Source organism: Notothenia coriiceps, unplaced genomic scaffold (assembly GCF_000735185.1).
Source record: "Notothenia coriiceps isolate Sejong01 unplaced genomic scaffold, NC01 NC01_scaffold00000339, whole genome shotgun sequence".
In the NCBI taxonomy this organism is placed as follows: Eukaryota; Metazoa; Chordata; class Actinopteri; order Perciformes; family Nototheniidae; genus Notothenia; species Notothenia coriiceps.
The window spans coordinates 2,870,802-2,894,695 of record NW_011333040.1 but is presented as its reverse complement, the minus strand read 5'-3'; the positions used below and the strand labels follow the sequence as shown (position 1 = coordinate 2,894,695).

Genomic DNA, 23,894 nt, shown 5'->3' with positions numbered 1-23,894 from the left:
CCCCCCCCCCTTGATAATTCTCGATCGTTGGCACGCTGATAACATTTTTTTTTTTAAATGGCACTTCATATCAAAAAGGTTGCCGACCCCTGATGTAGAGCATCAAGAACAACATGTTCTGAGTTACTTGGTAAAGATAATTAATTATAATGTACATTGCAATAAATATCGTCATTATTGTTGATCCGATTCCTATCCAGGCTCTGTTTTTGAACTGGTGCATTAGAAAGAGAGGTGTTGCTGTAATGTAATGTTAATTCAACATCACAGTCTGCATAACCAAGAATCAATGCCTCTCTAAAACAGTTTTAACAAAACAATGTCATGCAGGTGCTTTAAAAGAGGACTGTTGAATTAGACATACACATACATATAATTACACATAGTGTACCCAATAAACTGGCAGATTTACAGCAGCATTGGCCTCTCAATCCTAATGGTGATAGAAAAAACATAGGCTATTTACACTTTTTTGAATGTTTAATCTTCCTTTGCTTAATAAAAACATTTGAAACCATACATTTGTGTACAACACATTCAATGTATACGTTTTTTTTAATTAAAGCATACTGAAGCAAGAATGTGTGTATTTGTATAGGATTACACGTATACTAAAACAGCAGATGGCGCCGTGGTACTCTTTACCCAGCTCCTGGAAGTACAAGGGAAAACAAGCTTTTATTTTGAAAGGTGCGTGGCGCTGCCTTTAGTTTGACAGAACAGAGCACACTGTGTGAGCGAGGGTTGAATGTTGAATCACGGCATACTGTATGAGTTAGACACAGTTTTGAACTCAGTACTGTAGCGTTTAGAAGATTTAAACAGATGAATGACAACGAGCTGGGCTAACTAACATCTCGTCAGTGTGACTTATCGGTGTGCCGGTGGAAATGGTCGTTATTTAAGGTCAGTTGTTGCTGTAAACGTTGCTGTGTTAACATATCTTGCTCGACTGGTCTAAACAAGTCAGTTTCATGTCACTTTAGAGGCAATAGAAATAATTTAGAAATAATTGCACCTTAATGTCAGTTTATGGGATAACATGGTCTAATGTCCTGAGTTTTAACATTACCGCTGAATGCAGAAGTTGTATTTGTCTACAATTAACGTAAACACAACTAAATGCGGTACGAAGCAGCTAAAAGTTATTTTGTGTTGCGTTAAAATACCTGAACCAATATCCAATTTATTTAGCCTTTAAGCCCCTAAATGATTAATCCAGGTGCTGAGGTGTAGTGTCACGTCTCATCATAACCACATTTTAGTTGCCTACTTTTCCACCCGCCCGCCAAAACAAAAAAAATTAGTCACCAATGAATACGAGGGAGATTACATGTTGAGTCAGCATTAATATAAAAGGCAGTTTTTTGCACAGGGACGGATAGAAATGTCTGTGTAAGACTTTGCATTACCTTGTCTGCATTTGTATTTGTCTCTGTGTAGTGTGTGCATCAAACACCAAGGTACATTTTTGTTTGTTTTGTCATCTGTTCTGGGTCATGGATAATAGCTCTAGTTTTCTCAAAAACCTTGTAAATGTTGGCTGGTGCCTATTAAAGGGACATTTCAACCATTTTAAGAGCTCACCCTCTTCCTGGGTCCCAGAAGTGCTCAGTAAACTCTTGAAAACTACTGTTTGTGATCTCCCTGGGATGTAAAGTAAGGGGCTGCTTTATTGCACTTTACATTCAGAGCCGACTTTGCAGCCCTGAGGTGCAACATAGTGTTGCTCCAGGAATCTAAAGTTACTTCCATATTTGTAGGTGTGTTATCTCAACCACTTCCATTTGAAAGCAGCCTTCTTCCATATGTCTGTTCAGATCTAAAACACCTGCTTACCAGCAACTGCTTGGTGAAATTGTTGGGAAATATCTAAAAGCATCTTACCCTGGTGTGTTGTTTATTTAGTTATTCAACTCAGTGATGTTCTTCTAATGGAGTTTTTGTAAACGTTGTGGAATGAAGAAATGAATCACGTTTTTATTTTGATTCAGAAACACAATATGAACTTCTAAATTATTGTTGTTTTCCTCCTTCAGTCTCAGTCTCAAATGACATCTGCATTTTATTAAGTGTTGCAAGAGACAGTTCATTGCGGGATTGGTTATATAATTGCTATAATGGTGGACATCGGTAGAGTTTACGAGAAGTGTTGACGTACACACATTTGCACACAGGGTTTCCAAAATTAGGGGTTTTCGGGGAATAAATTATGACTTTAGTTTGTGTGTGTGTTTCCGTGACACAGCAGGGTAGTTAGTCAGAGGCCGTAATGGCCTGAAGACTAAGAGAAGAAAAAAAAACAGTGTGTCAAAGGGTACACAATTGTAAAAGAGACAAAAAAAGAGAATGAAAGTGTGTGTTTTAAGTAAATTAAAGAGGAAAATAGGTGCGATCGGAGGGGGGAAGATAAAAGAGAGAATGAGAGTTTACAGACAGAGAGAGGAAGGATGAGAAAAAGTTTGATTTAAAAGAGATTACTTGGGCTTTGCCTTTAGCTGCAACTAATGCAAGTCAGATGTTTATTCTGGGATCTGCCTGACCCAGATTCATAGATAGATAGTAGGTATAGGGACTCCAAGCCTTGCTCTGTTTTGATAATGACCTGGACGTAAGAATCACTAATCATATATATATTCTTCAAATCTCATTTGGTAAAGAAAATGATGTGGTATAATGTAGGTTTTCGGAGGAGAATAAACACAAAGAGCTAATGTGCTTTTTAAATATCTGAGATCTAAAAGTAATGGATACATGGCTATGGTATGAATGCTAACTCAAACACATCTCTCAGTTATACAATAAGATAGTAATCAATACGTGAATGTGTTTGCCAAAAGCCAAGTAGAGAAATCTTACTTTTTTTCCTTTTTGCTTCTTTGCGGTTCATTTAGTTTTAGGGACTTAGTTTTCCCATCTGATTCTGATGACATAACTGGTTTACTACACCACTGACCACACTCAAACATCTGTGTGTGTGTCAGTGTGAGCTAGATGTTTATTGTCTGAGTGTCTGGAGGAAGTTGCTGGGAAAGAGACTTGTGAGTGTGTATGTGAGAGGAGTAATGTCAGATTCTGCTGGTTTTTATTAGGCTGATGCTATATTTACTAATAAGATTGCTCAACCTCTTATTCTCTGATTTAGTAAACCTTAATTCCCAAGAGAGCAGCGTCTGGTTTGGGAATATTTTCTGAGTCATGGCTAAAAGTTGAACTCTTTGAACCATCACTACAGCTCCTCTTGCCATTGTCGTCATTGAGGATTACACATTTTTGTGTTTCTATGATTCTTTGTAATTATAGTGAGTACGGATGAGGAATATAAAATGTCCATTCACAGTATGTGTACTTTGATTGAAATACAGTATTTCATGATATAGTAAATTAAGTGGAAATACATTTAACAACCACTTTACAAGTCAAACATTTCTTTTTTATTGTCAATCAAATACCTGAATAAACAAGTAACTCCACTTTATTTCTTAGACTTGCAACATTACCTGCAACCATATAACATCTCCAGAGATTTTCACACAATATCTACCTCAGTATAAATTATATAACTCTTATGTGGTGATGCCGTCTCTCTTCTAAATGCACTTTGTTTCACGATTCTCATGTTATGTCACGTTTTTATTTTTGTAGGTCTGGTTATGGGTGTTTTCCTCTTTGTATATTGTCTGGTCCTCCTTCCTGTGTTTTTCCTCCCTGTCGTTAGTTTCCCTGGTGTGTCTAATTGTCTGATTGTGTTCACCTGTTGCCCGGATGTTTCTCGTCTTGTGATTACCCCTCCCTGTATTTAGTCCTGTCTCTTCCTGTGTTCAGTGTTGGTTCGTCGTTTGTCTGAGACTGTGTTCACCGGTGAGTGTTCTGTCTGTCCAAGTTCGGTATAATCAGTTTAATCTGCATTTGGGTCCTGCTTCCTTCGCTCTACCGTAACACTTTGTGTGTGTGTGTGTTTCCGGTAGTGTGTGTGATGGCAGAGCTCCCGTCTGGACTGCTGGAGGCATGTGTAGTGGTTGGTGCACCCAGTGATAAGCTCCGAGACATATACCAGGTACAGTATACACGCCCATACACAAATATTGAAAAGTATGCAAAAAAACAGAAGTCAGTGTCGGCAGCATTTACACTTTGTATGCTTTCTATATCAACATAAACAGTGGAGCCTTCTACTATCAGATTACTAATAAATGGACGCTTTGCATCTGGACAGTTAATATCCACAGCAGGAACACTTGTGTTAATGATAGGTGTCATGTTATCCAACACATAACAAACATACCTTGATATTTAATGTGTACAAGAAGGTACATGAACCATGAAGGTTTCATTTATACAACAAACACTTGGCTAATTCTATGTTAATTAAAGTATAGTATCGCCACTGTTAATTCTTCACAGCTTCATATTCAAAGAAACTTCAACATTTTACCCAACACTGAATCAAGGGTTAAAGTAGGATAATATTAATAAATATTTCCACTCCGTGTCACAGCTTCATCAGCAGAGTAATTTGAGCGAGCTTCCCCTGCTGGAAGCTGAGGTCCTGCAGGTCCATGCCCCTCCATTTGTTTTCAAGGATACCAACCCCAGCCAGTTGATTGGACCAGCTTTCAGTCGTGTCCAGAGGAGGAGGAGCTTTATAAAGAAGGTAACTTTTGTATTATATTTGAAACTTGAAAATAAAAATGTACTATAATTGTTTGTCAGGCATTTCAGATCCCTCTTAGCATGATTATTTGTTTATCACTTCAGAAATAAAATCCACATTTGTGGTTTTTCTGTTGGTTTGCAGAAGAAGCGAGACCGTGCTCCAGAGGTGTTGCCTAATGGAGAAACGACCAATTGTTCAGAAGCGTCCTCTGGAACAGAAGACATCAGTGTACCTAAAGATCTGGACCTCATCGCCTTGCCGCAGCTCTGTTTCCCTGGTATAGTTTCTCTCTGACAAACTTAATATAACCATGCTATAAACTGAGTATAATAACGGTTAAATTAAATGAATGCTGTAAATACAAATCAGTTTTTTACCTGGTCAAGACCAACACGTTTTTACTTTTAGTATGCTTTGCTTATCATGTTGGGTTGTAATCTTGCTATGCTGCCTCAATAGCTACGGTCATCGATCCATATCTTGCAAAAATCCACAATGTAGATTATGTATCAAAACACACTCTGATGTAAACCTTGCTTACTAAGCCCCATCGACCATGACAAACATCGTTGTTGCCTCTTGGGTGTTGACGTCTTGCTTTCCGTTGGACAGGTGGTCTTCAGTTAACCAATGAGCCAAGAGAAGACAGTTATCACTTCCTGGTTTTTACTGACCTGTTTGGGAACCGAACCCATGGAGTTGTCGTTCAGTATTATAGAGCTGTACAGGTAAAAACAAACACACACACACACACACACACACACACACACACACACACACACACACACACACACACACACACACACACATGCAAACAATCATAAACATTTTAAATGCAGTGCATTTCTCATTGTCTCTCATTGGCTGTTCACTCTCTCAGTCCTGTCAGGAAGGGTCTGTCCATAATGGCCACCGGTGGAATTCATCAAAGTCCCGCCTCTACACACCCTTTGCCGTGTGTGTCATCTCCAAGTCCCCCTACTACAATGCCCTGAAAGACTGCTTGTCATGGTAATAATCTCTTTTGAATACATAGAATTGATGGATAACCTTCTCTTGTTGTGATTTTGTTAAATCCTTCTTTGTCATCACCCTCTCAGTCTCCTGGTCCAGTTGCGGCCTGCAAGACAAGCTGACTTTGAGGAGACCATTAAGGAATTTTCCGCCAAGCTGTCTCTAGTCCCTTTACCTCCTCCTGGACAGCTCCATGTGGTCAGAAATACTTTTTTCTCTCTCTTATTAAATGTATCTCTGTTTGTCTCATACCCTCACCTTATCTGTATTTGCCTTACTGTGTGACAAATTTCTAGATCTTTACAGTAAAATCTGTGTGCATTTCTGTGTATTAGTCCTTCAGCCTCCGTCCGCTCCATGTGTTTCTTCCATCAAAAGAGGATCAGGACAGCCCTCTTATTGACATCGACCTACATCTTCCTTTGCTCTGTTTCACACACACAACACTACTCCAGGTAATGCACAGAGACTGCTCTTTCATAACATATTAACCCAAGATGAAATCATATAATGAAGTACAGTGTATTGATTTATATGTTGTTCGACTGTTTATGCTGTTTATGATATTTTAAGCTCAGGTGCAATGCCTAATTAACATGGTGCTGTAACATAACAATGTACACATTTGGAATCAATAAGAGTATATTTAATCTATTTTAATTGATTCATACAAAGGTACATTACTTTGTTTATGTGGCGTTTTTTGAGGCGGAGTTTTGGTCAATTTGCTTCAATTTGCTTCTTCTCAATTTGATTAACGACAAAACTAAGCAAAATTGTGATGAGAAAATGAACACTATTTGGAGGTAATGTGAAGCATGTAATCCTATACATACATCCTAAATAAGATATTATTCAGTTAACCCTATAAGGCCTGTCTCTCTCTAGGTGCTGTCCTGCCTCCTCCAGGAGCAGAGGCTGGTCTTCTTCTCTGCTGACTGGGCCAGACTCACTCTGTTCGCAGAGAGCTTGCTGCTTTACCTGCAGGTCAGTGGAGGAGGAACTTTACGTAATGCAATCTGAGTCATTTGTGTTTGCTTAGAGAGACATTCTCAAACTTCTTGCAGCATCCCCTTATCCTTCTTCTCCATCTGTCTTCTGTTCCTCTGACCTCTCTCTCAGCCTCTGTCCTGGCAGCAGCCCTATGTTCCCGTTTTGGCAGGAGGAATGCTGGACTTCCTCATGGCTCCTACAGCCTTCCTGATGGGCTGTCACATCAGTCATTTTGAAGAGGTCGCTGCAGTGAGTACAACCATTCTCTGAATATAGACCTTTCTTTTGAATTAAGGATAACAGTCTTGGCTTTTGCGGTTTAAAACAAGTCATCTCGGGAAATCTGGCAAATCAGACTTTTCTTTCCCAAGATGACACGAGCCGTGTTGGCTGTTCAGTGATTTTGGCCAACGTTAATGTCAAAGTATTATTCAAACCGTTATTATTCCCTATCAGGGAAGACAAATTGGGATTTTAATTTAGGCTTGTGTTCTTTAATTAAATGTAAATGTTTACATGTTATAGAACTAGGGGAACCATCCATAACAAAATAAATAATCAAGACTGATCCTATCTTCACCATATACCAGAGATTGCAAGGCTCTTGGTAATAAATAATGATATTTTTATTTTAAATCAAATTACCAATGATCTGCAATTGTTTAATTTGAGCTCAGATACACTATTTAACAATAACCTCTTCACTGCATTCATCTTCATTCAGTGTCTTACAGAGGCTCAGTTCACATTTAACAGTAGCTTTCTGTTAGTCTGCCATAGCAGGGAACAGTTAGTCTATTGTAATGAATTGTACCCATTGTGTGTGTGTGTGTGTGTGTGTGTGTGTGTGTGTGTGTGTGTGTGTGTGTGTGTGTGTGTGTGTGTGTGTGTGTATAGGAGACAGAAGAGCTAATTCTGGTGAATGTCGATGATGGCATCATTCAGTCGTCATGGGCTGAAAACATTGACCTACCAGCTATCCCTCTAGCTGCAGCTGAGAGCTTTATGGCAAGGTAACACACACACACACACACACACACACACACACACACCTTATCTAATGTACTTACCCTAACCCCTATTTGTCCCTGAACTTCAATCAAGTCTTCACCGTTAACTGTAATGATTCAATGTTTCTTCTTCCATTGCCAATCACCCAACCTGACCCACTGTCCCTCCATAATTGAAGAAATAAAATATTGTATTATAGTGAGAGTGTTTACTGTTCTGAAAGTATCTCTCCTCTCCTTTGATCACCATGTTTCACGCAGGATTGGGCTTTGGGCAGCCTATTTGTGGATCAGTTAAGTCACCGATTGCTCTCAATACCAAAAGAAGCTGCGCTGTGTCATCAATGTTGGGCTGAACAACTTTACAAGTTAACTGCTAACTTAGCATCCCCCTCACAGTGTAACACCACTGTATTGTGCAGGAATAAGGTTCACTTTAAATAATTTTGGCAATGAAACCAGCAGAGCCTTGGCTAGTATCAAAGCTAGAACAGATTTAGAACAATAATCAAATCTGCCTAAATACCTGCTAAATCAAATTACAAAAGGGAACATAGTTTAAATGAATGAATAAAACAAATGTCCGTTAATGACCATCTAATCTTTGAATACTTGGTGTCTGTGTGTTCAGGGCAGAGTGTCTCCAGCTTCACTACGACTTTGAGCTGTGTCACCTTGGAGCGGGCACTGATGTCAACGCTCTGAGATCCCAACGCAGAGAATGGCAGACTCGCCTCAACACACAGATACAAAACATCGCTCTGGAACTAGTGGTCAACATCTTCAGGTAACGCTCGTGTGTGTGATTCCTTTAACAAATAGTTGTGATTCTAGGGAATAAATTGGCCAATAGTAAATATAAGTTTACAACACTCTGATATATATATATATATATATATATATATATATATAGGAGTAATTTGAGTTGTTATTAACAATTTCTCCCTTTTTGTATGTTTTTGTCCTACTTTGTTAGAGACGTCCAGGACTTTCTAAACCATGAGCACAGAGTTTTTAACAGTGAAGAGTTTCTGAGGACCAGGGAGCCAGCAGACCTGATTTTTTACAAGAAGGTACACCTACACACTAGCACACACAAACACATACTCTGAAAATCTGTGCTGAGTGTGTGTCTTTGTTGCTGTCCCCAGGTTTTAGAAACTCATATCTTCCACACATTCCTGCGAGACAGGCTGAACCGGAAACCAGACACCTTCAGCCGCATGGAGCAGAACACGCGTAACCGATCAGCCAGGTATGATGCTGGTGTGATGTCATTACTATAAGGGACTGATAACCATGCAACACAGAGGAGCCCAATTGTTCCAAGCCTTTCCCTCAATGTTTTCCCAATTAAAATTGTTTTTTAAATCTGGGTTAAGCGAATACAGAACATTCTGGTCGTGCATTGACAGTAGCCCGAAAGGGGATATTGTCTCGGACAGGTCAGTGGCCTGCAGTGTTTTTAACTCGTCTGGTATACTCTTAGCTATCGTGGAACTTTTACAAAGGTGGTAACAAACAAAGTGCCGGGTGCATGAAATGAAAATGCAGCATAAGGTTGTCTTTTTAAAGGGGAGAAGCCTTCAAATCATAAAGACAGTGATGTAGTGATTAATTTAAATAGATAATGTAAAAATAAACTAACAGTTTATTGGACATGATGTAATGATATTGAAACTTCCTTTAGCTATGTGGTGTCTCGATCACAATCTCAACCCCAACATCTGTGTCCTCTTTCTTCAGGAATCGTGCAATGACAGAGTCTCCTCGGCGTCCTCTCATGTCCGATCTGTCAAGGACGGGCTACAGCAGCTACACAAGCCCTAGAGACCGACTGAGCAAGAGGCTGGGGGCCAGTCTGCCTAACCTGCAGCAACCTGCCAACGACACGGGGACCCCCATCAGCTCCACCAGACCAGCCTCCCTCAGGAAGATGTCTCCTGATATTGGTCAGTACTGATGGAAGAGAGGGATTCATTGAGAGTGGAAATCAATTAAGAGTCAACTAATTTCACATTTTATTTGTCTCCCTTCAGGTTTGAAGTCTCCTCAGAAAGTGGTGAAGGTTTTCCGCCTTCCCGAGTTCCCCCCTCCGCTGGCCTATCATTACGTCCAGAACTATTATTCTGACATGGTGTCCTCCCTGGGGAAGGCTATTAACGCTACACTGCCTGAGGAGGCTGCTCTGCTGGCAAGGTACTGCGAGGAGACAAAACTCATAGAGAGTAAAGAAAGGGTTTTTGCTCATTTTATTTTGAAGCTGTACAAATATTTAATATCTGTATGATCTTTAGCCTTTTTGACTTGGTCTATGTCTGGCACCACATCTGTGTGTGACACGCAATTTTAAGTATTACTTCCTGAATAATAAATAGGAGGCATTGACTATACACAATCTTTTACATTTTAAACAAGAAAATATATAACAAATAGTATGTTAGTTATCTTCACCACAAGTTATGACACTTTTTGAAAACATTCATACCCTGAGGAGTAGTGGTTCCATTTTGTGTGAAGGACTGAGAGTTGCACAGGGCAAAGATTGACAACATTAAAACGCTTTTTTGGAGTAATCAACCCAGATCAAAACCTTTCAACTGAATTGTAGCTAAATGTCACACTTATCCTCTCAGGTAAATGACTGACTTCTAGACAAGTTAATAATTTCTCTGTCTTTTAGGTACCACTACCTGCGGGGTTTGGTAAACACGGTGTCCAACAGACGTCTGGATGCACTGGAGGACTTTCAGAGTCTGTATAAGACAGACTCAGATATCTTCCCTTCTCAGATGGTGAAGTCAGTGGTTGACTCGCTGCCAGAAGCTGAACGGCTACAGGTCAGTCTGTCGTGAATGAAGACAGTGTTGTAGTCTCCTTGCTGTAAATACTGTTTTCTGGATTCACGTCAGTTAACTGCATCAAGAGCACCTGATTTATATTCTGTATGGTAGTCACGTTGAATTTAAGCAATCATTGTGAACAACACATCATCTTTTTTTACACTCAAAGCTTCTATGAGATTTTTGAATGAAGTTTTAAATGTAATTTATAGAGCGGTTAGATTGCTGTCAGACCACCCCTTTAATACAGGTGCATGCTTTCATTTGTGTGCAGCAAAAAGAGTTTGTAGACTGCAGTGAAAATGTTAGTAAGGCTAAATGCTACCACATATGGAGTGAAGCGGAATATTAAACATTTTGTGGATTAAAAAAAACGGACAATTCTCTCCGCAGGCGGACAGACGACCAGAGCTGAAACGGCTCATCAGTCGGCTCAAGAGGGACCAGGAGAGGGAACGCGCGCTCAACGGCAACGGTCAAGAGCACGATTCCATAAAGCGTTTCCAGCTGCCGAAAAAATACATGCACCTGGAGGAGTTTGTTAAATGTGTCCAGGAGTCTGGTATTGTAAAAGACCAAGGAACCATACATAGACTCTTTGACGCTCTAACTGTAGGTGAGTCGTGTGCATAGGCATACATGCATGTGTCAGTTTATATAGTTAATACAGTCAAATCTATATAATATACTGTATTGCGGAGGGGTGTGATGCAGTGGGTTGCACGTTGGTGTTCGGATCAGGGGGTCACAGGTTCAAACCCCACTGCAATCAGCATGTCGTTGTGTCCCTGGGCAAGACACTTCACCCCAAATTGCTCCTGTGGGGATTGCCCACAGTACTAAGTATGTAAGTCCCTTTGGATAAAAGCGTCTAACAAGTGACATGTAATGTAAATGTACATTTTTTAGAGCAGCTCAGGCCGTTTTCTTTTCATTTGGTCAAAGTCTTGAAGAATTGTTTTCACAACCTCCGAGATGCTTCCTGAGCACACACACACACACACACACACACACATACACATACACATACACATACACACACACACACACACAATCTCCTTCTCCCTTTTCCAGGCAAACATTTATTCCTCAGGTTAATCATTATCTCACCCCTTCTTGAGGTTAGAGAATTTGTCTTGCAGGGCTTGTTTGGTGGTCACTTACTTTTACTTTGCTTCACAAAGCTGTGGGCTATCAGCAATTTTTACTTAGTTAGCGAGCACACCTGAACACCACAGTTTGTATATTATAAGCATTACGAGCAGCCAGTAACAACTAGTGCCAGCCAGCGTGAGAGCCGCTGTGACGTGAAAACATTCCTGTGATCTGAGATTGGTCACCATGTAAACGAAAAGGCAAGATATTTGAGTCATAAAAGCCAGAGTAGGAATAGTGTTTGGAAATGGACACATCAAAAAAGTCGAGGTTACAGCCAAATCAAATGATTGTTAAGGAAGAAAAGTTATTGTGGGGGCTTATCTTGCCTTCCACATTATGTTATTGGAAAAATGTATGACAGGACATTGGGTTTAATTAGCAAACATCAAGTTTTCCTTTCCTCTTCTGACCTGCACTGCAGGAAGAGATACAGAGTGTGTGTTGGATGCCAAGTTAGCAGCAACGTCCAACTGCAGACTACTTGACTCAACAGCACTTAATTCAATTAGTTTCTCATTGTGGTCGAATATTTAGATAGAGATAAGAAGTAGACAGACATTTGGTCATTGTCCTGCTGTGATTATGAAACTGAATTTTGAGCTTAGAATTTTACTTAGAGCTTAACATTTTGCAATTTGCTAAACTTTAATATTGCTCAGTGGGCTGCACTGTGTGGGACGTTGGTTGTGTGCTGTGGAGTGCAAAGACTGTATGTAGTCATTGTTTTCATACAGTAAGCACGGCAACCCCCAACTTCTTACTGTGCAGGAATGCTGGAAGATAAGATTGCAAGGAGAAAGAATTGTTCAACTACCAGATGTCTGTGTGTGTGTGAAAGAAAGACTATAAACCAGAGCACTTCTTTTGTTAAAACTTTAATATTAATTTAATTTATGCTGGCCTACAGCCAGAATGTGGTAGATGTACTATCACTTGTTTACAATCAGAAATGTATGGTTACAAGAATGGCATATATCCAGGATCTTACATTTTATATATACTGTATGTTATTCTATATGTGCAGTATTTCCCACTGTTCAAAATTATCCATATATTCACTTACAGAAAAAACATGTTTTTGTCACTCTAAGCTGAAAAGTTATTTTTTCGGTAATTAGAATTTATCTTATAATTTCTTCAATTAATCTTGAATAGGGAATGAAATGTTGTACCTATTTCTTATTATGGATTTCTCACCTGTGAGGCTGTGACCAATATTATCATAGTTCAATATCTATTTGCACAAGTGATAATCATTTATATTTCCAAGGTACATATTATGCATTTCTTGGGTATTGCATATCTAGGAATACCTTTAATTGTAACATGCATACTTTCCCAAAATGAATATGTTATTCACCAAAGATAGTTGTGGTTTGCCTCTTTATTCCTTTAATTTGTGTGCAAAGGTATACTCTTATTTTAAGTTGTTACATTTTTTATACCCACACTTCCTCCCTGAAGCGGAGCTGTCTATAAATGCTCAGTCAACTATTTCAGGGTACGTTTCTTATTATATTTTTTAATTATTGTCAACTGTGTTCATTTGTTGCAGGTCATCAGAAGCAGGTTGGGCCAGAGTTGTTCAGAGTCTTCTACACCATCTGGAAGGAGACAGAGGCAGAAGCACAGGAGGTCTGTATGTAGGATTTATCTGGAACATATAACAAAAAACCCCACATTTTAAATATGCTGCATGTGTGTGTCAGCTGAAACTTTGAGTTTATTTTACCACAAAACAATAAGCTGCACATTTTTGCGAAGTAGGAAACATGTCACAAACATCAAATTGTCAGGAATAACACAACAAAGTCCACTAATTATATCCAAAGTGATCTCTGGTGTTCCACATTGCAATATGTTGGCTGAACTGTAAATCAGCTCTTTTTATGTGATATTTCAGGTGTGTTTGCCAGCGTCAGTCTCTGAGCACATCGAGCCCAGCGAGTGTGTTTTCAAGCTTTCCTCCTCTGTGAAGACGAGCCGCGGGGTGGGAAAAATTGCCATGACTCAGAGACGGCTTTTCCTGCTGACCGACGGACGACCAGGATACGTGGAGGTGGCACAGTACCGGGATTTAGAGGTGAGACAAAATGAAGGACGAAGGACAAAGGTCAATCTGAGTGAATTATTTACATATGAGATTAAAATGAGCAGGACATAGAGAGTAAAAGCAAGGGCTTTCCTTAATGAATGTGGGACACTTAATATTTTTACTCTGTCTTCCTCTCTTCTCCTTCAGGAGGTGAAAGTGTCCTCTGCTCCCTTCCTTCTCCTGCGTATCCCCAGCCTGAAGCTGCGAGTTCAGGGCAGGAAGGAGACATTTGAGGCTAATTTGAAAACGGAGACAGAGCTGTGGAACCTGATGGTCAAAGAGATGTGGGCCGGGCGCAACATGGCTGACCAACACAAGGTTAGGCTTGAAATGAAGGATGTGTGAGAGTTTAAGTGTGCCAGTATGAGGGTATATTGTTCATGGGGGAAAAGGGATCAGATGAGGGAGTCACAAATGAATGAATGATAATTTGGTGAGTCATCATGTGCCATTATTACTCATACCTTATGTAAGTGTGTTTTTGTGTGTGTATGTGGTTGTGCATGCCAGTAATTGTGACAATTGATAATTCAGTGACCTGGTAGGTGTGGTTAGAATTCCCTTAGGCGTTCATGAACATAAATACACACACTTGAACAAATAGGGTTTCCTTCATGAAACCAGATGCTGTAACTGTAACATCTTCGTCTCTCACCCCACTCCTTTCGCTCTCAAGTTTACTCTCGTAAATCACTTGTGAATGTGAACTGACATCCGGCTTGTCTGACAGGGCGGATTGGCAGTAGTATTGTCAAGAAATCTGGCACTATTGCACCAAGCTTTATTATTCATCTTATCAAGGTCCGTTTTATTAGACCCATACCACTATTCAGGCCTTTGAGTCCAATCGTCTGGACTTGCTTGAGGTTGTAATGTTTTTTTAAATACATTTGATTATTTCATAGAGGCCACATATCTTTTTTAACTATCACTTATTCCTTATTTTTTTTAATCCAAGAAGCTACATGTCAAGTGCAAATCTAATTTCAAGACTAAGTACATTGCACCTTTTATAGTCAGACTTAAACTGACACCATATGATAAATGAGAGAGAATGTATTGTGGTTAATATTATTTTATCACATCAAACCGTTGGTCTTTATCTCGTTTTTCCTTTTTTTTCTTTTTCTGTACATATCTAAGGGAAAAGCTTATCATGTTCAATTATAAGTGATGAGCTCAATACTATGTGAATCTACTTGCAGTAATACTGATAGTAAGTAATGTAATTTATGTGAAATGAATGCTTTTCTGAAATAAAGATATGTATGTTTGTCTCCAGGACCCCCAGTACATGCAGCAGGCTCTGACCAACGCCCTGCTGATGGACGCCGTGGTGGGCAGCCTTCAGAGCAGTAAGGCCATCTACGCTGCTTCCAAGCTGGCTCACTTCGACCGCATCAAGACCGAAGGTAGGGGTGATTATTGATTTAATTCCTGTCCTGTTTGCCTTTCTTTAACAACCCTTTTTGTCAACATGAAAGGCACTACACATTCAGTTTGCTTTGATTTACTCTGGTTGCTTATCGGACACCACATTTGGTCAATGTTTGCGGAGGTTAAGGATTTGGTAAAGGTTGCAATTGGCATACCAAAACTATTCAAACTGGTTTGTGATTAATGAATGTGTTCCTTGGTACGTAATGACTCATCAGTTTCATTGCTGTTTGTTTCATGTGAAAGGTTAGTTACCTCTTGTTAACAAAGGTTTGTATTTTTCTAGTGCCGATGATGGTTCCCAAAACAACGGCAGAGACGCTGAAACATAAGATTAACCCCTCGCTGGAGCTCGCTGCACCTCAGGCTGTAGATGTACTTCTATACACACCAGGTACAAACTGTTACAATGGGACCAAGTCCTTTTATTATTCTTATACGTCCTATCACAGCTCCATCATCCAGAGTTTCAATTTAGACGACAACACACGTTCTGACATGCACACACATGACCTTTGCTTTGTCATCGCCTCTCTTTCTCTCTCACTCACTCGCTCTGTTTTACTCCAACAAAGAAACACGACAGTCATAAAGCTGCACACAAAGTTTCTCAACCACACTTCCTCTTCAAGATGTCTTTACAGGAAAATAAAAGAGGATTTCAGCCAGAAATGTGTCTTTTATAAGGAGGGAAGCCGCTTCCTAAATATGCAATTAAGGCTAAGAATCCAATTTCTCTTTAGGCAATAGTGAACATGTCAACATCAGGTTGTATGCTGTTCCTGTATGTGCTAAACAGCATTTAATGCATGCCTTTTGGCCGTTAGCTCGAGATGTTCTTGACTTTGCTCAACAAGAGTAAAAGCAAGAAGAAGCTCACCTAGAATGTATTAATGAGATCAACGGTGGGTTTAAGAGATGAAGAAAGAAAAAAAAATCTTAGAGCAACATTTTAGAACAACATTTACCCTACATTTTGTAAGGATCTAATTAACAGTCAAATAATCCCTAAGAGCAAAATAATTGTTAAAAAAGTGAATTTCATTCAGAGACCTAAATGTCTTATGGTTCTTATTGATATAAAATATACAGACCAATGATAAATAAAGGCAAAACCTGAATAAATCAATGTAGTAACACCAACTAAGACGCAAATGGTCAGATTTAAACATATTTGAAGACCATGGAAGATTTTGAAATGATAGTTTATCAGATATCGCTCTCCATGACTTCATCAAAACACCAAATGAGGAAGAATAGTTAGAGAATAATTGTATTTATCTCTCCCGTAAAGTTCCAAAAACTAGACTTACAGTACACAGAAGAGCATTGAAGCTGTTCTGGCAGCTTCGTGTACTGTAGCTCACAATTTCACTTTGTTTTTTTCTTTTTAAATCTGTCACCCATTAGGACATCCAAGCCATCAAACTTGACCTTAAAACCCAGGAATGGTTCCCTTTTGTTTACCTTTTCCATAGAGTCCTTTGACTTTATTATGCTGAAGCAGACAGGATGGCGCATTACGTGGCAGGAAAACAGCTAAATAAGAACTTCAAAGCCCATGCCTTCAGTGGAGCAACCATCTGGGGCCACTTATCTGCCGGCTGGTGGCAGACTGACCCCCAGCGCTACCACAGTCTTGCACACTCATACTCAGTGATGTTCACATCTACAGACTCTGTTCAGTTCTCCTAATGCAGTCAGCTCTCTGATTTCTGTTGGTGAAGGAGAACAAATCTGGCTATTCAGATCCTCCCTCTCTGCCTCTCTCAGCCTCTCTGGTTTGAATATAGGTCACTGAATTGAATTCCTGGAATATTGCCAGTTCACTCCCACTTCTCTTCTCCCACCCTCCCTCTTTTTCACTCTCCTTCCCCTCTATGTCCCACTGTCCCTATGTGTCACTCTTTCTATGAAATGCAGGGTGTAACTTTCCTTTTCCTTCCACCAGTGGTGCTTTTTTAAATAGCTCTGAATCCGTTGGGAGAAATTGGACCGTTAGGTGAAGCCTGGGTGGAGTCAGGCAGCAGAAAAATTATTTCGTACATGAAGTATTTCCATTCAAATTGTTGGCTGATGTTCACAGCTCCTTCTTGGCCTTATGATTGAGTGAATACTCTGCAGCTGTAAGTCACAAGTGGTGAGATAAGGTATTAAGAAATAACTGATAAATACTGCATGTGTTTCAGGTCAGTTATGGGTGTCTGTGAGCGTGGGAAAGGTGATGGTGTTTGATGCCTCCAGCTGGTCCCTCACACATACTTGCCACGTTGGGAATGCAAGACTGGTAAACACACACACACACACACACACACACACACACACACACACACACACACACACACACACACACACACACACACACACACACACACACACACACACACACACACTGACATGACATTTTGCCCAGGAGTTATGGCAATTGTTTTAGACTGTCTTAGATTAAAACAAGGTTTTTGTATCTGAAACAATTATCTTTGGCATTGTTCAAGTGGAAAACATTAATACAGATTTATAAGTTAAGCTAATTCTTGATGTTGTGAACTTGTCTTTTCGCTAGCTCTCCTATCACTAAGTGTCAGCACTTGGTGAAACTTTTGACTTTGAATCTCAGGACGGAATCAGCAGAACATGCGTGCCACTGACTGTTTTGTCTCCTGCATGCTTTACTTCAAACAGCTTGGGTATTATCTTCAGGCAAGCAAAGGTTCAGGGAGTGTGTTTTGAATAGTTTTCATCCCCCCTAAGCCCACAACATCTTCAGTGCAAACTACGACTTTCAAAACAAAACGCAAACAAGTAAATGTTGGCTGGAGCTCCTTAAAGCTCTTAGGTGAATGTTCGTGGTAAATTAAGATACGGATGAGTGTAACGTTTTAAAGCTCTGTCCTAATCACTGGCCTCGAGCATGAAGGTCACAGTCACATGAAATACGTTAGCCTATGTTAACCAGTGCGTGTGTGTTTGTTTGTGTTTGTCTTTATGTTTGCTGGCAACACAAATATCCCTAGTAACCCTAATAACCCATAGCTACATTTGTAAAAACAGACAATTATGCAAGATGTACAGTAATAGTATTGACAGTGTGCTCAGTGTTGTTTGTTAGACAATGCTACCATCTAGTGGAGGAATTAGGAATAATGCATTTTTTTGCCTAACCCAAGTCCAAAATAATGCCTATTGGAATGTATATCTTAATTTACTTACTGTTCTAGATACCTGCTACACTTACCGGTTAGGAAAAGCCAACTTTCCTTACATAAGGCAACTTTTAGTCACCTATTGTTTCCATATTTAGTCTTAAAACCTCTAATTCTTTTGACACTAAGTTCTTTATATCTCTGTAGCTGTGTTACTCCATAAAACTGACATGTCTATCTGTCTTCAGAACTGCATGCTGGGAGTGGATAAGGACCAGGTCTGGGTGGGTTCTGAGGACTCTGTTATCTACATCATCAGCATGGTGGCCATGGTCTGTAACAGACAGCTGACTGATCACAGGTCGGAGGTCACTGGACTGGCGCTCGAGAGGGACAAACAAAGGTAACACACACAGACACCCAAACTGATAGTGTTTGTAATATTGTGCCGGACTTGAAAAAAAAGGGTGGTGAATGAAATTCTATTTAGCTGAGATTAAGAGAGACACTTCTTCAGTCCCTGCAACACATGCGTTAATCAATTTAGCTTCGAAATGACATAAAGTGTTTTAATGTTCTTCAGTCAGAAGGTGGCGTACTCCTGCAGCGCAGAGGGAAGCGTCATGGTGTGGGACGTCTCAACACTACAGGTCTGTTTTAAACCAGCACTTGGTTATGTTGTTCAATTTACAAATCCTTAATAAAACGTCATGCTTTTTACTTACTTTAAAATAATCCTAAATTGACACTTTAGAAGGTATTTTAAGGATTACATTTTTCCTTTAACCCTCTCAGATGAACACAATGGTCAGAGCAACTTCTTAGGTCTTCTCCTTCCTTCTACCACTTATGTTCCTGTTTCAATCACATATTTTTCAATTCATACTAGTGATATTTGTCTCACCAACCCCTCAGGTTAAGAGGCATTTTCGCCTCTCCTGCGACCGTCTGCTGTCCGTCTACAGCTGCAATGGGACGCTGTGGTGCTGTAAGTTTCACACTCTTTATCTTGAGCATTGTTACCGGTTAACTTTTTTGTGATCATTTTGTGGATTTATTACACATTGGTTTCATAACATGTACGTTATTCTCAAACCAGCATTTATGACCCAAACAGTGAGTACAAAAATGACACATTAAAACCCACACTCAAAAAGAAAGACAGAAGAATGTCATTTTTCTACAGCTGTAAGCCCAGCTAATATCACTCACTCTCTGATCACTGCCAAGGCCAGTTTTGACAGGTCATTTAAAACAAGTAACTGCAACTGAGGCACCCCAATCTCAAACATATCAAAGAAGTTTGAGGCAACCTATTCCCAGAATCTGACAACTACAGAAAATTCCCAAAACATATGAAAATAAGAGCCAGCAGTCATTCAACATGTACACTTCGATGTATGAAACTTGAGTTTATGATGGGAAATTGAATCATCTCGCACTTCATCACTGTCCGTCTTTCTCTTCAGGCTCCAGGGACAATATAATGGAGGTGTGGAGGAACGGCTCATTAAAACATCGTTTGAATCTACCAGAGCAGCAAAAAGGGTCCACAGCTACATTTAGCTCTATACTGCTGTTACCTGAGGTACCACACACACACACACACACACACACACACACACACACACACACACACACACACACACACACACACAGTTCTCTAGTTTTTCTCTGAATTTTTTTTTTTAAATGTTTTTTGAGTGCAACCTTTTTTCCTTATTCTGTGTGTGTGTATATTAGAAGGAGGAGCTGTGGAGTGTGTGTATGGACTCTGGAGAAGTGTGTATTTGGCACATTAAGGACACCACCAAACCGTATCACCGTGTGGCTCTACAGGACTGCACCGGATGTTACTGCATTATCAAAGTTAAAAACCAGGTCAATATTCAATACTGCACACACCATTTTAATCACCATAAATGCATTAAAGCAGCGGTGTCAAACTCAAGGCCCGGGGGCCAAATCCGGCCCGCCACTTCATTTTATGTGGCCCACAAGAGCTTGCAAAGAATATAATACGTTTATTATAAGGTTACGTGCCGCTTTACAGGAGCACGTTGCCCATAAACTACATGTCCCACAATGCATCTCATTTTGTGAGATGCGCACTGAAGAGACTTGCAATGATTTGCCCAAGACTTCTGCTTTCAGACGCAGTTAATTATGAAGTTATTACCCTATCTGATAATAATCCAATGCAGAGGAAATATTGTAAAATAATACATTATTTTATATATATATATATTATATATATTTATATAGTCTTAAAGTTTCCACTGGCCCTTAGAGTGCAACCATAATTCTAATGTGGCCCGCGATGAAATTGAGTTTGACACCCCTGCATTAAAGTCTTGGCAGTGGCATGAAATACAACCACATTGTCTGCTCAATTTTCTCTCCAGGTGTGGGTCGGTGGTGTTGGCCGCAGCTCAACCAAAGGGAAGATTTACATCCTGGAAACGGAACGTCACCAGGTCATGAAAGAGCTTCACGGCCACAACGACAAGGTGACAGCGCTCTGCTCTGCGGAGGATCGATACGTCCTCAGTGGAGCCGGCAAAATCGACGGAAAGATCGCCATCTGGAAGGTGGAGTAAAGCAGTCTGGAAATGGACTCATATTCTACTTGGAGCTTGAGATCGTAAAGGAAAACTTCACCCACAAAATAAGGGTTTTTATATCAATCACTCGCCCTGTTTTACCTCGAATCTTTGAAGAAAAGTTAAACATTCTTCACATGTTTTCAATGCTTTCCAAAAATGTTTAGTAAAACTTCCACATTAACAGTACTCCCGTGGACGGATAGCATGCTTGCAAAGGTGTGACATCGTTTATTCAGGGTTTTTTTCAAAATCAAGGTAAAATGGGGTGAATATTTGATAAATAAATGATCACTTTGGGTATTAAGTATTCCTTTAATGCCATCGCTCTGATAAAACTACTCTTGAACTTCCTGCGAACAAAGATTTTGATTTTGCATGGTAAGGAATGAAGATTTGGAAAGACGATCCAATTCCCAGCCTCGCCTTGCCTTTTGCATCTCGGAGATATGAAGGAATCACATGGCATGTCATGTGAAGCAACATGTTTACATAAAGACTCACCAGCTGAGCAGCTTCTCCCGCCTGCTATGAAGTGGTTTTATGCAGTTTGAAATACTAACCGTACTAACACTTAATTTTTTCGGGAACATGAAGGAAAAATGAAGAATTTGATATTTTTTTTAATTCAGATTGCTTCACTTTATTCAAGGCATTTATTATATTTTCATACCATGCATTATTTAATGTTGTACCCTGGTTTAAGGGAGTTTAATCACACTAGTATTATGTGGAAACATTGTGTGACTGAGCCTCACCTCCCACTGTGTTTCTGAGGTGCGCTTCTACAGTTCAAAGGAGTCAAACTACCCTGAAAACAACACTTGGAGATCTCCCCATCACGTGGGAAAGAACATGTTTATTTTTATGGATGTTATGCTTTAACGGACAATGTACAGCAGAGAGTGATGGGAAAAACGATGGAAGATGAACCAAACTCTGGAGCTGGACTCAAACTCTGACATGTGATACAGCACCGTACGTTTAAGAGACGCACCAGAGAAACTTGTTTAGTCCTGCAACAACTGGAATCTGATAAAAACACACAGAATGAGGAACAACTCAACAGTATTTTGCCCTCGTTGTAACACTTACCTCATTGTTAGACTAGGTTTCACATTCTTCTCTATTTATTTTCCTACAAGATTAGTTTTACCTGCATCACGTTGGTCCTAATGAGTAAAGGAAATGTGTTTTTATATACAGATTGACAGAAGATACAAAGCAAAGGTCAATTGCAAATTCCCGGCTTTAAAGAATATGCTATTATTAATAATAATAATAATAGTTTTAATCATTTTAAGTGAAAAGTCTGGGATACAAATGTCTACTCAAATGTTAAAATGTATATTTGTAATGTATTCTCTTTGCATTTTTCATGGTTTCCTAAGTAGTAATGATTACACTCGTTTTATGTGTAGTAAAACTAAGTGGAACGGAACAGACTTAAGTTTTCTTATTTTTACTATTTCTATCTATCCTTTTTTTTGCTCTCCTTATATTTTGGGACTCTTAAACATCAGTGTAAGGAAGTTGGCACACATCTGTGTTTTTTCCTGGGCATCAACTTTATTTACATGTATCCTGATCTTCAGTAAGTATCACCTGAAGTTCATTTAAAGGGTTTAACTTACATTACATTGCAAAAGACAGAATCATATAAGTACATCAGGTTTGGTAGAGCTAAAACATTTCAAGTGCTACTCAACTAGCTTTAGATAAGCCAGTCCTTTATTAGTATATAAGTGCTTTATTAATACTTTTATTGCTCAAAGTGGAGTCGAAAAAGATTAGTTTTTAGTCTGCGCCGGAAGATGTGTAAGCTAGCTGCTGTCCTGATTTCAATGGGGAGCTCATTCCACCGTTTTGGAGCCAGGATAGCAAACCGAAGTGTGTGTACTTCTCTTAATGTATTTATACACTACTGCATATAACTGGCAATGTCAATATAAGACTAAACAATGTGACATTGCAAACTCAACCATTGATGTATGAATATTGTCTTACCTGACTTTTTACAAGACTTCATATGAAACTATACAACTGTTAACAAGATTTTCTTATATTTAATCCACAGTGAACAAAGTTAAATACACATTTTATAAAGTAAGTGTTCAGTTTGTCTTTATTACAACCAGAGGAAGTCTCGCTTTTGGGTTATTTACTAAGCTGGGAGTTACTTTAAAGACTTTTGCTCTGGAAAAGTTGACCACGTTGAAATGTTTTTCTATAAAACTGGGGGAACAAACACTATAAAAGGTATAATGTAACATGTTGTCACGGTTTATCATGAGAACTTGGGTATCTATATGCCGATATTTACAATCCAACAAAGTAATCTCAAAGTTTTCTGAAAAGCTGTTCATATTGTTCCCATCACAGTGCACAATTCTCCAGTTTAATTTAATCCCCATTTCCTGCACTTTCCAGAGTCAACCAGAAGATGGTGCTGTTAGATGACAAGTTAAGGTTGGAGCAAGATTTCCCTACAGGAGGTCATCGAAGTTCACTTTCAAAGACTTTAACCCAGATTATCAATATAACATATATTTTTTAATTTAATTTTAATTTCTGGGGCAGTGGTGAAACATGCCATAATGACATGTCTTGGGAATTTGAGGGTTGATCGTCTAACATCACAACTTGTGGCTGGAATTGCAGATTCAAAAAACTCTACAGATAAATACCTTTTTCAAATTATGCTTCCCCATTTTGTGTTTTTATGAAGTTATGGAGAGCACAATATGACGTATTATCTTTTCAGAATCTCCCTTTGGTGGTTTAAATGCGTTTAAATCTGAGAATTTGTGTTTTAGTTGGGTGTTTTTTAGGGCTGCTTGATTATGGCAAAAATCATAATCTCGATTATTTGGGTCAATAATTGATATCACGATTATTAAAAACGATGATCCATTTACTTTGAAAACATCAATTTATTGGA

General features: G+C 39.4%; 1 protein-coding gene across 1 annotated transcript; it reads left to right on the top strand.

Moving 5' to 3' along the window:
* Positions 1–743: 743 nt before the first annotated feature.
* dennd3a (DENN/MADD domain containing 3a) lies at positions 744–22,653 on the top strand. Its single transcript, XM_010767816.1, has 30 exons — positions 744–906; positions 3,969–4,057; positions 4,499–4,654; positions 4,799–4,934; positions 5,270–5,385; positions 5,538–5,668; positions 5,758–5,869; positions 6,007–6,126; positions 6,560–6,658; positions 6,794–6,913; positions 7,562–7,677; positions 8,306–8,461; positions 8,651–8,747; positions 8,826–8,929; positions 9,421–9,626; positions 9,714–9,873; positions 10,358–10,514; positions 10,911–11,133; positions 13,231–13,310; positions 13,579–13,758; positions 13,918–14,088; positions 15,053–15,182; positions 15,494–15,601; positions 17,397–17,494; positions 18,599–18,753; positions 18,934–19,000; positions 19,266–19,338; positions 19,820–19,938; positions 20,094–20,231; positions 20,756–22,653. The coding sequence occupies exons 2-30, from the start codon at positions 3,977–3,979 to the stop codon at positions 20,948–20,950; spliced, it is 3,804 nt and encodes a 1,267-aa protein (XP_010766118.1). The 5' UTR covers positions 744–906; positions 3,969–3,976; the 3' UTR covers positions 20,951–22,653.
* The last annotated feature ends 1,241 nt before the right edge of the window (positions 22,654–23,894 follow it).

Bases quoted from the DNA above. Each gene is read 5' to 3' on its own strand.
- dennd3a (XM_010767816.1), top strand. From the start codon at position 3,977: ATGGCAGAGCTCCCGTCTGGACTGCTGGAGGCATGTGTAGTGGTTGGT. The intron at 13,311-13,578 runs GTCTGTATGTAG...GTGATATTTCAG, and splicing joins CAGAGGCAGAAGCACAGGAG to GTGTGTTTGCCAGCGTCAGT. The intron at 19,001-19,265 runs GTCTGTTTTAAA...CCAACCCCTCAG, and splicing joins GGGACGTCTCAACACTACAG to GTTAAGAGGCATTTTCGCCT.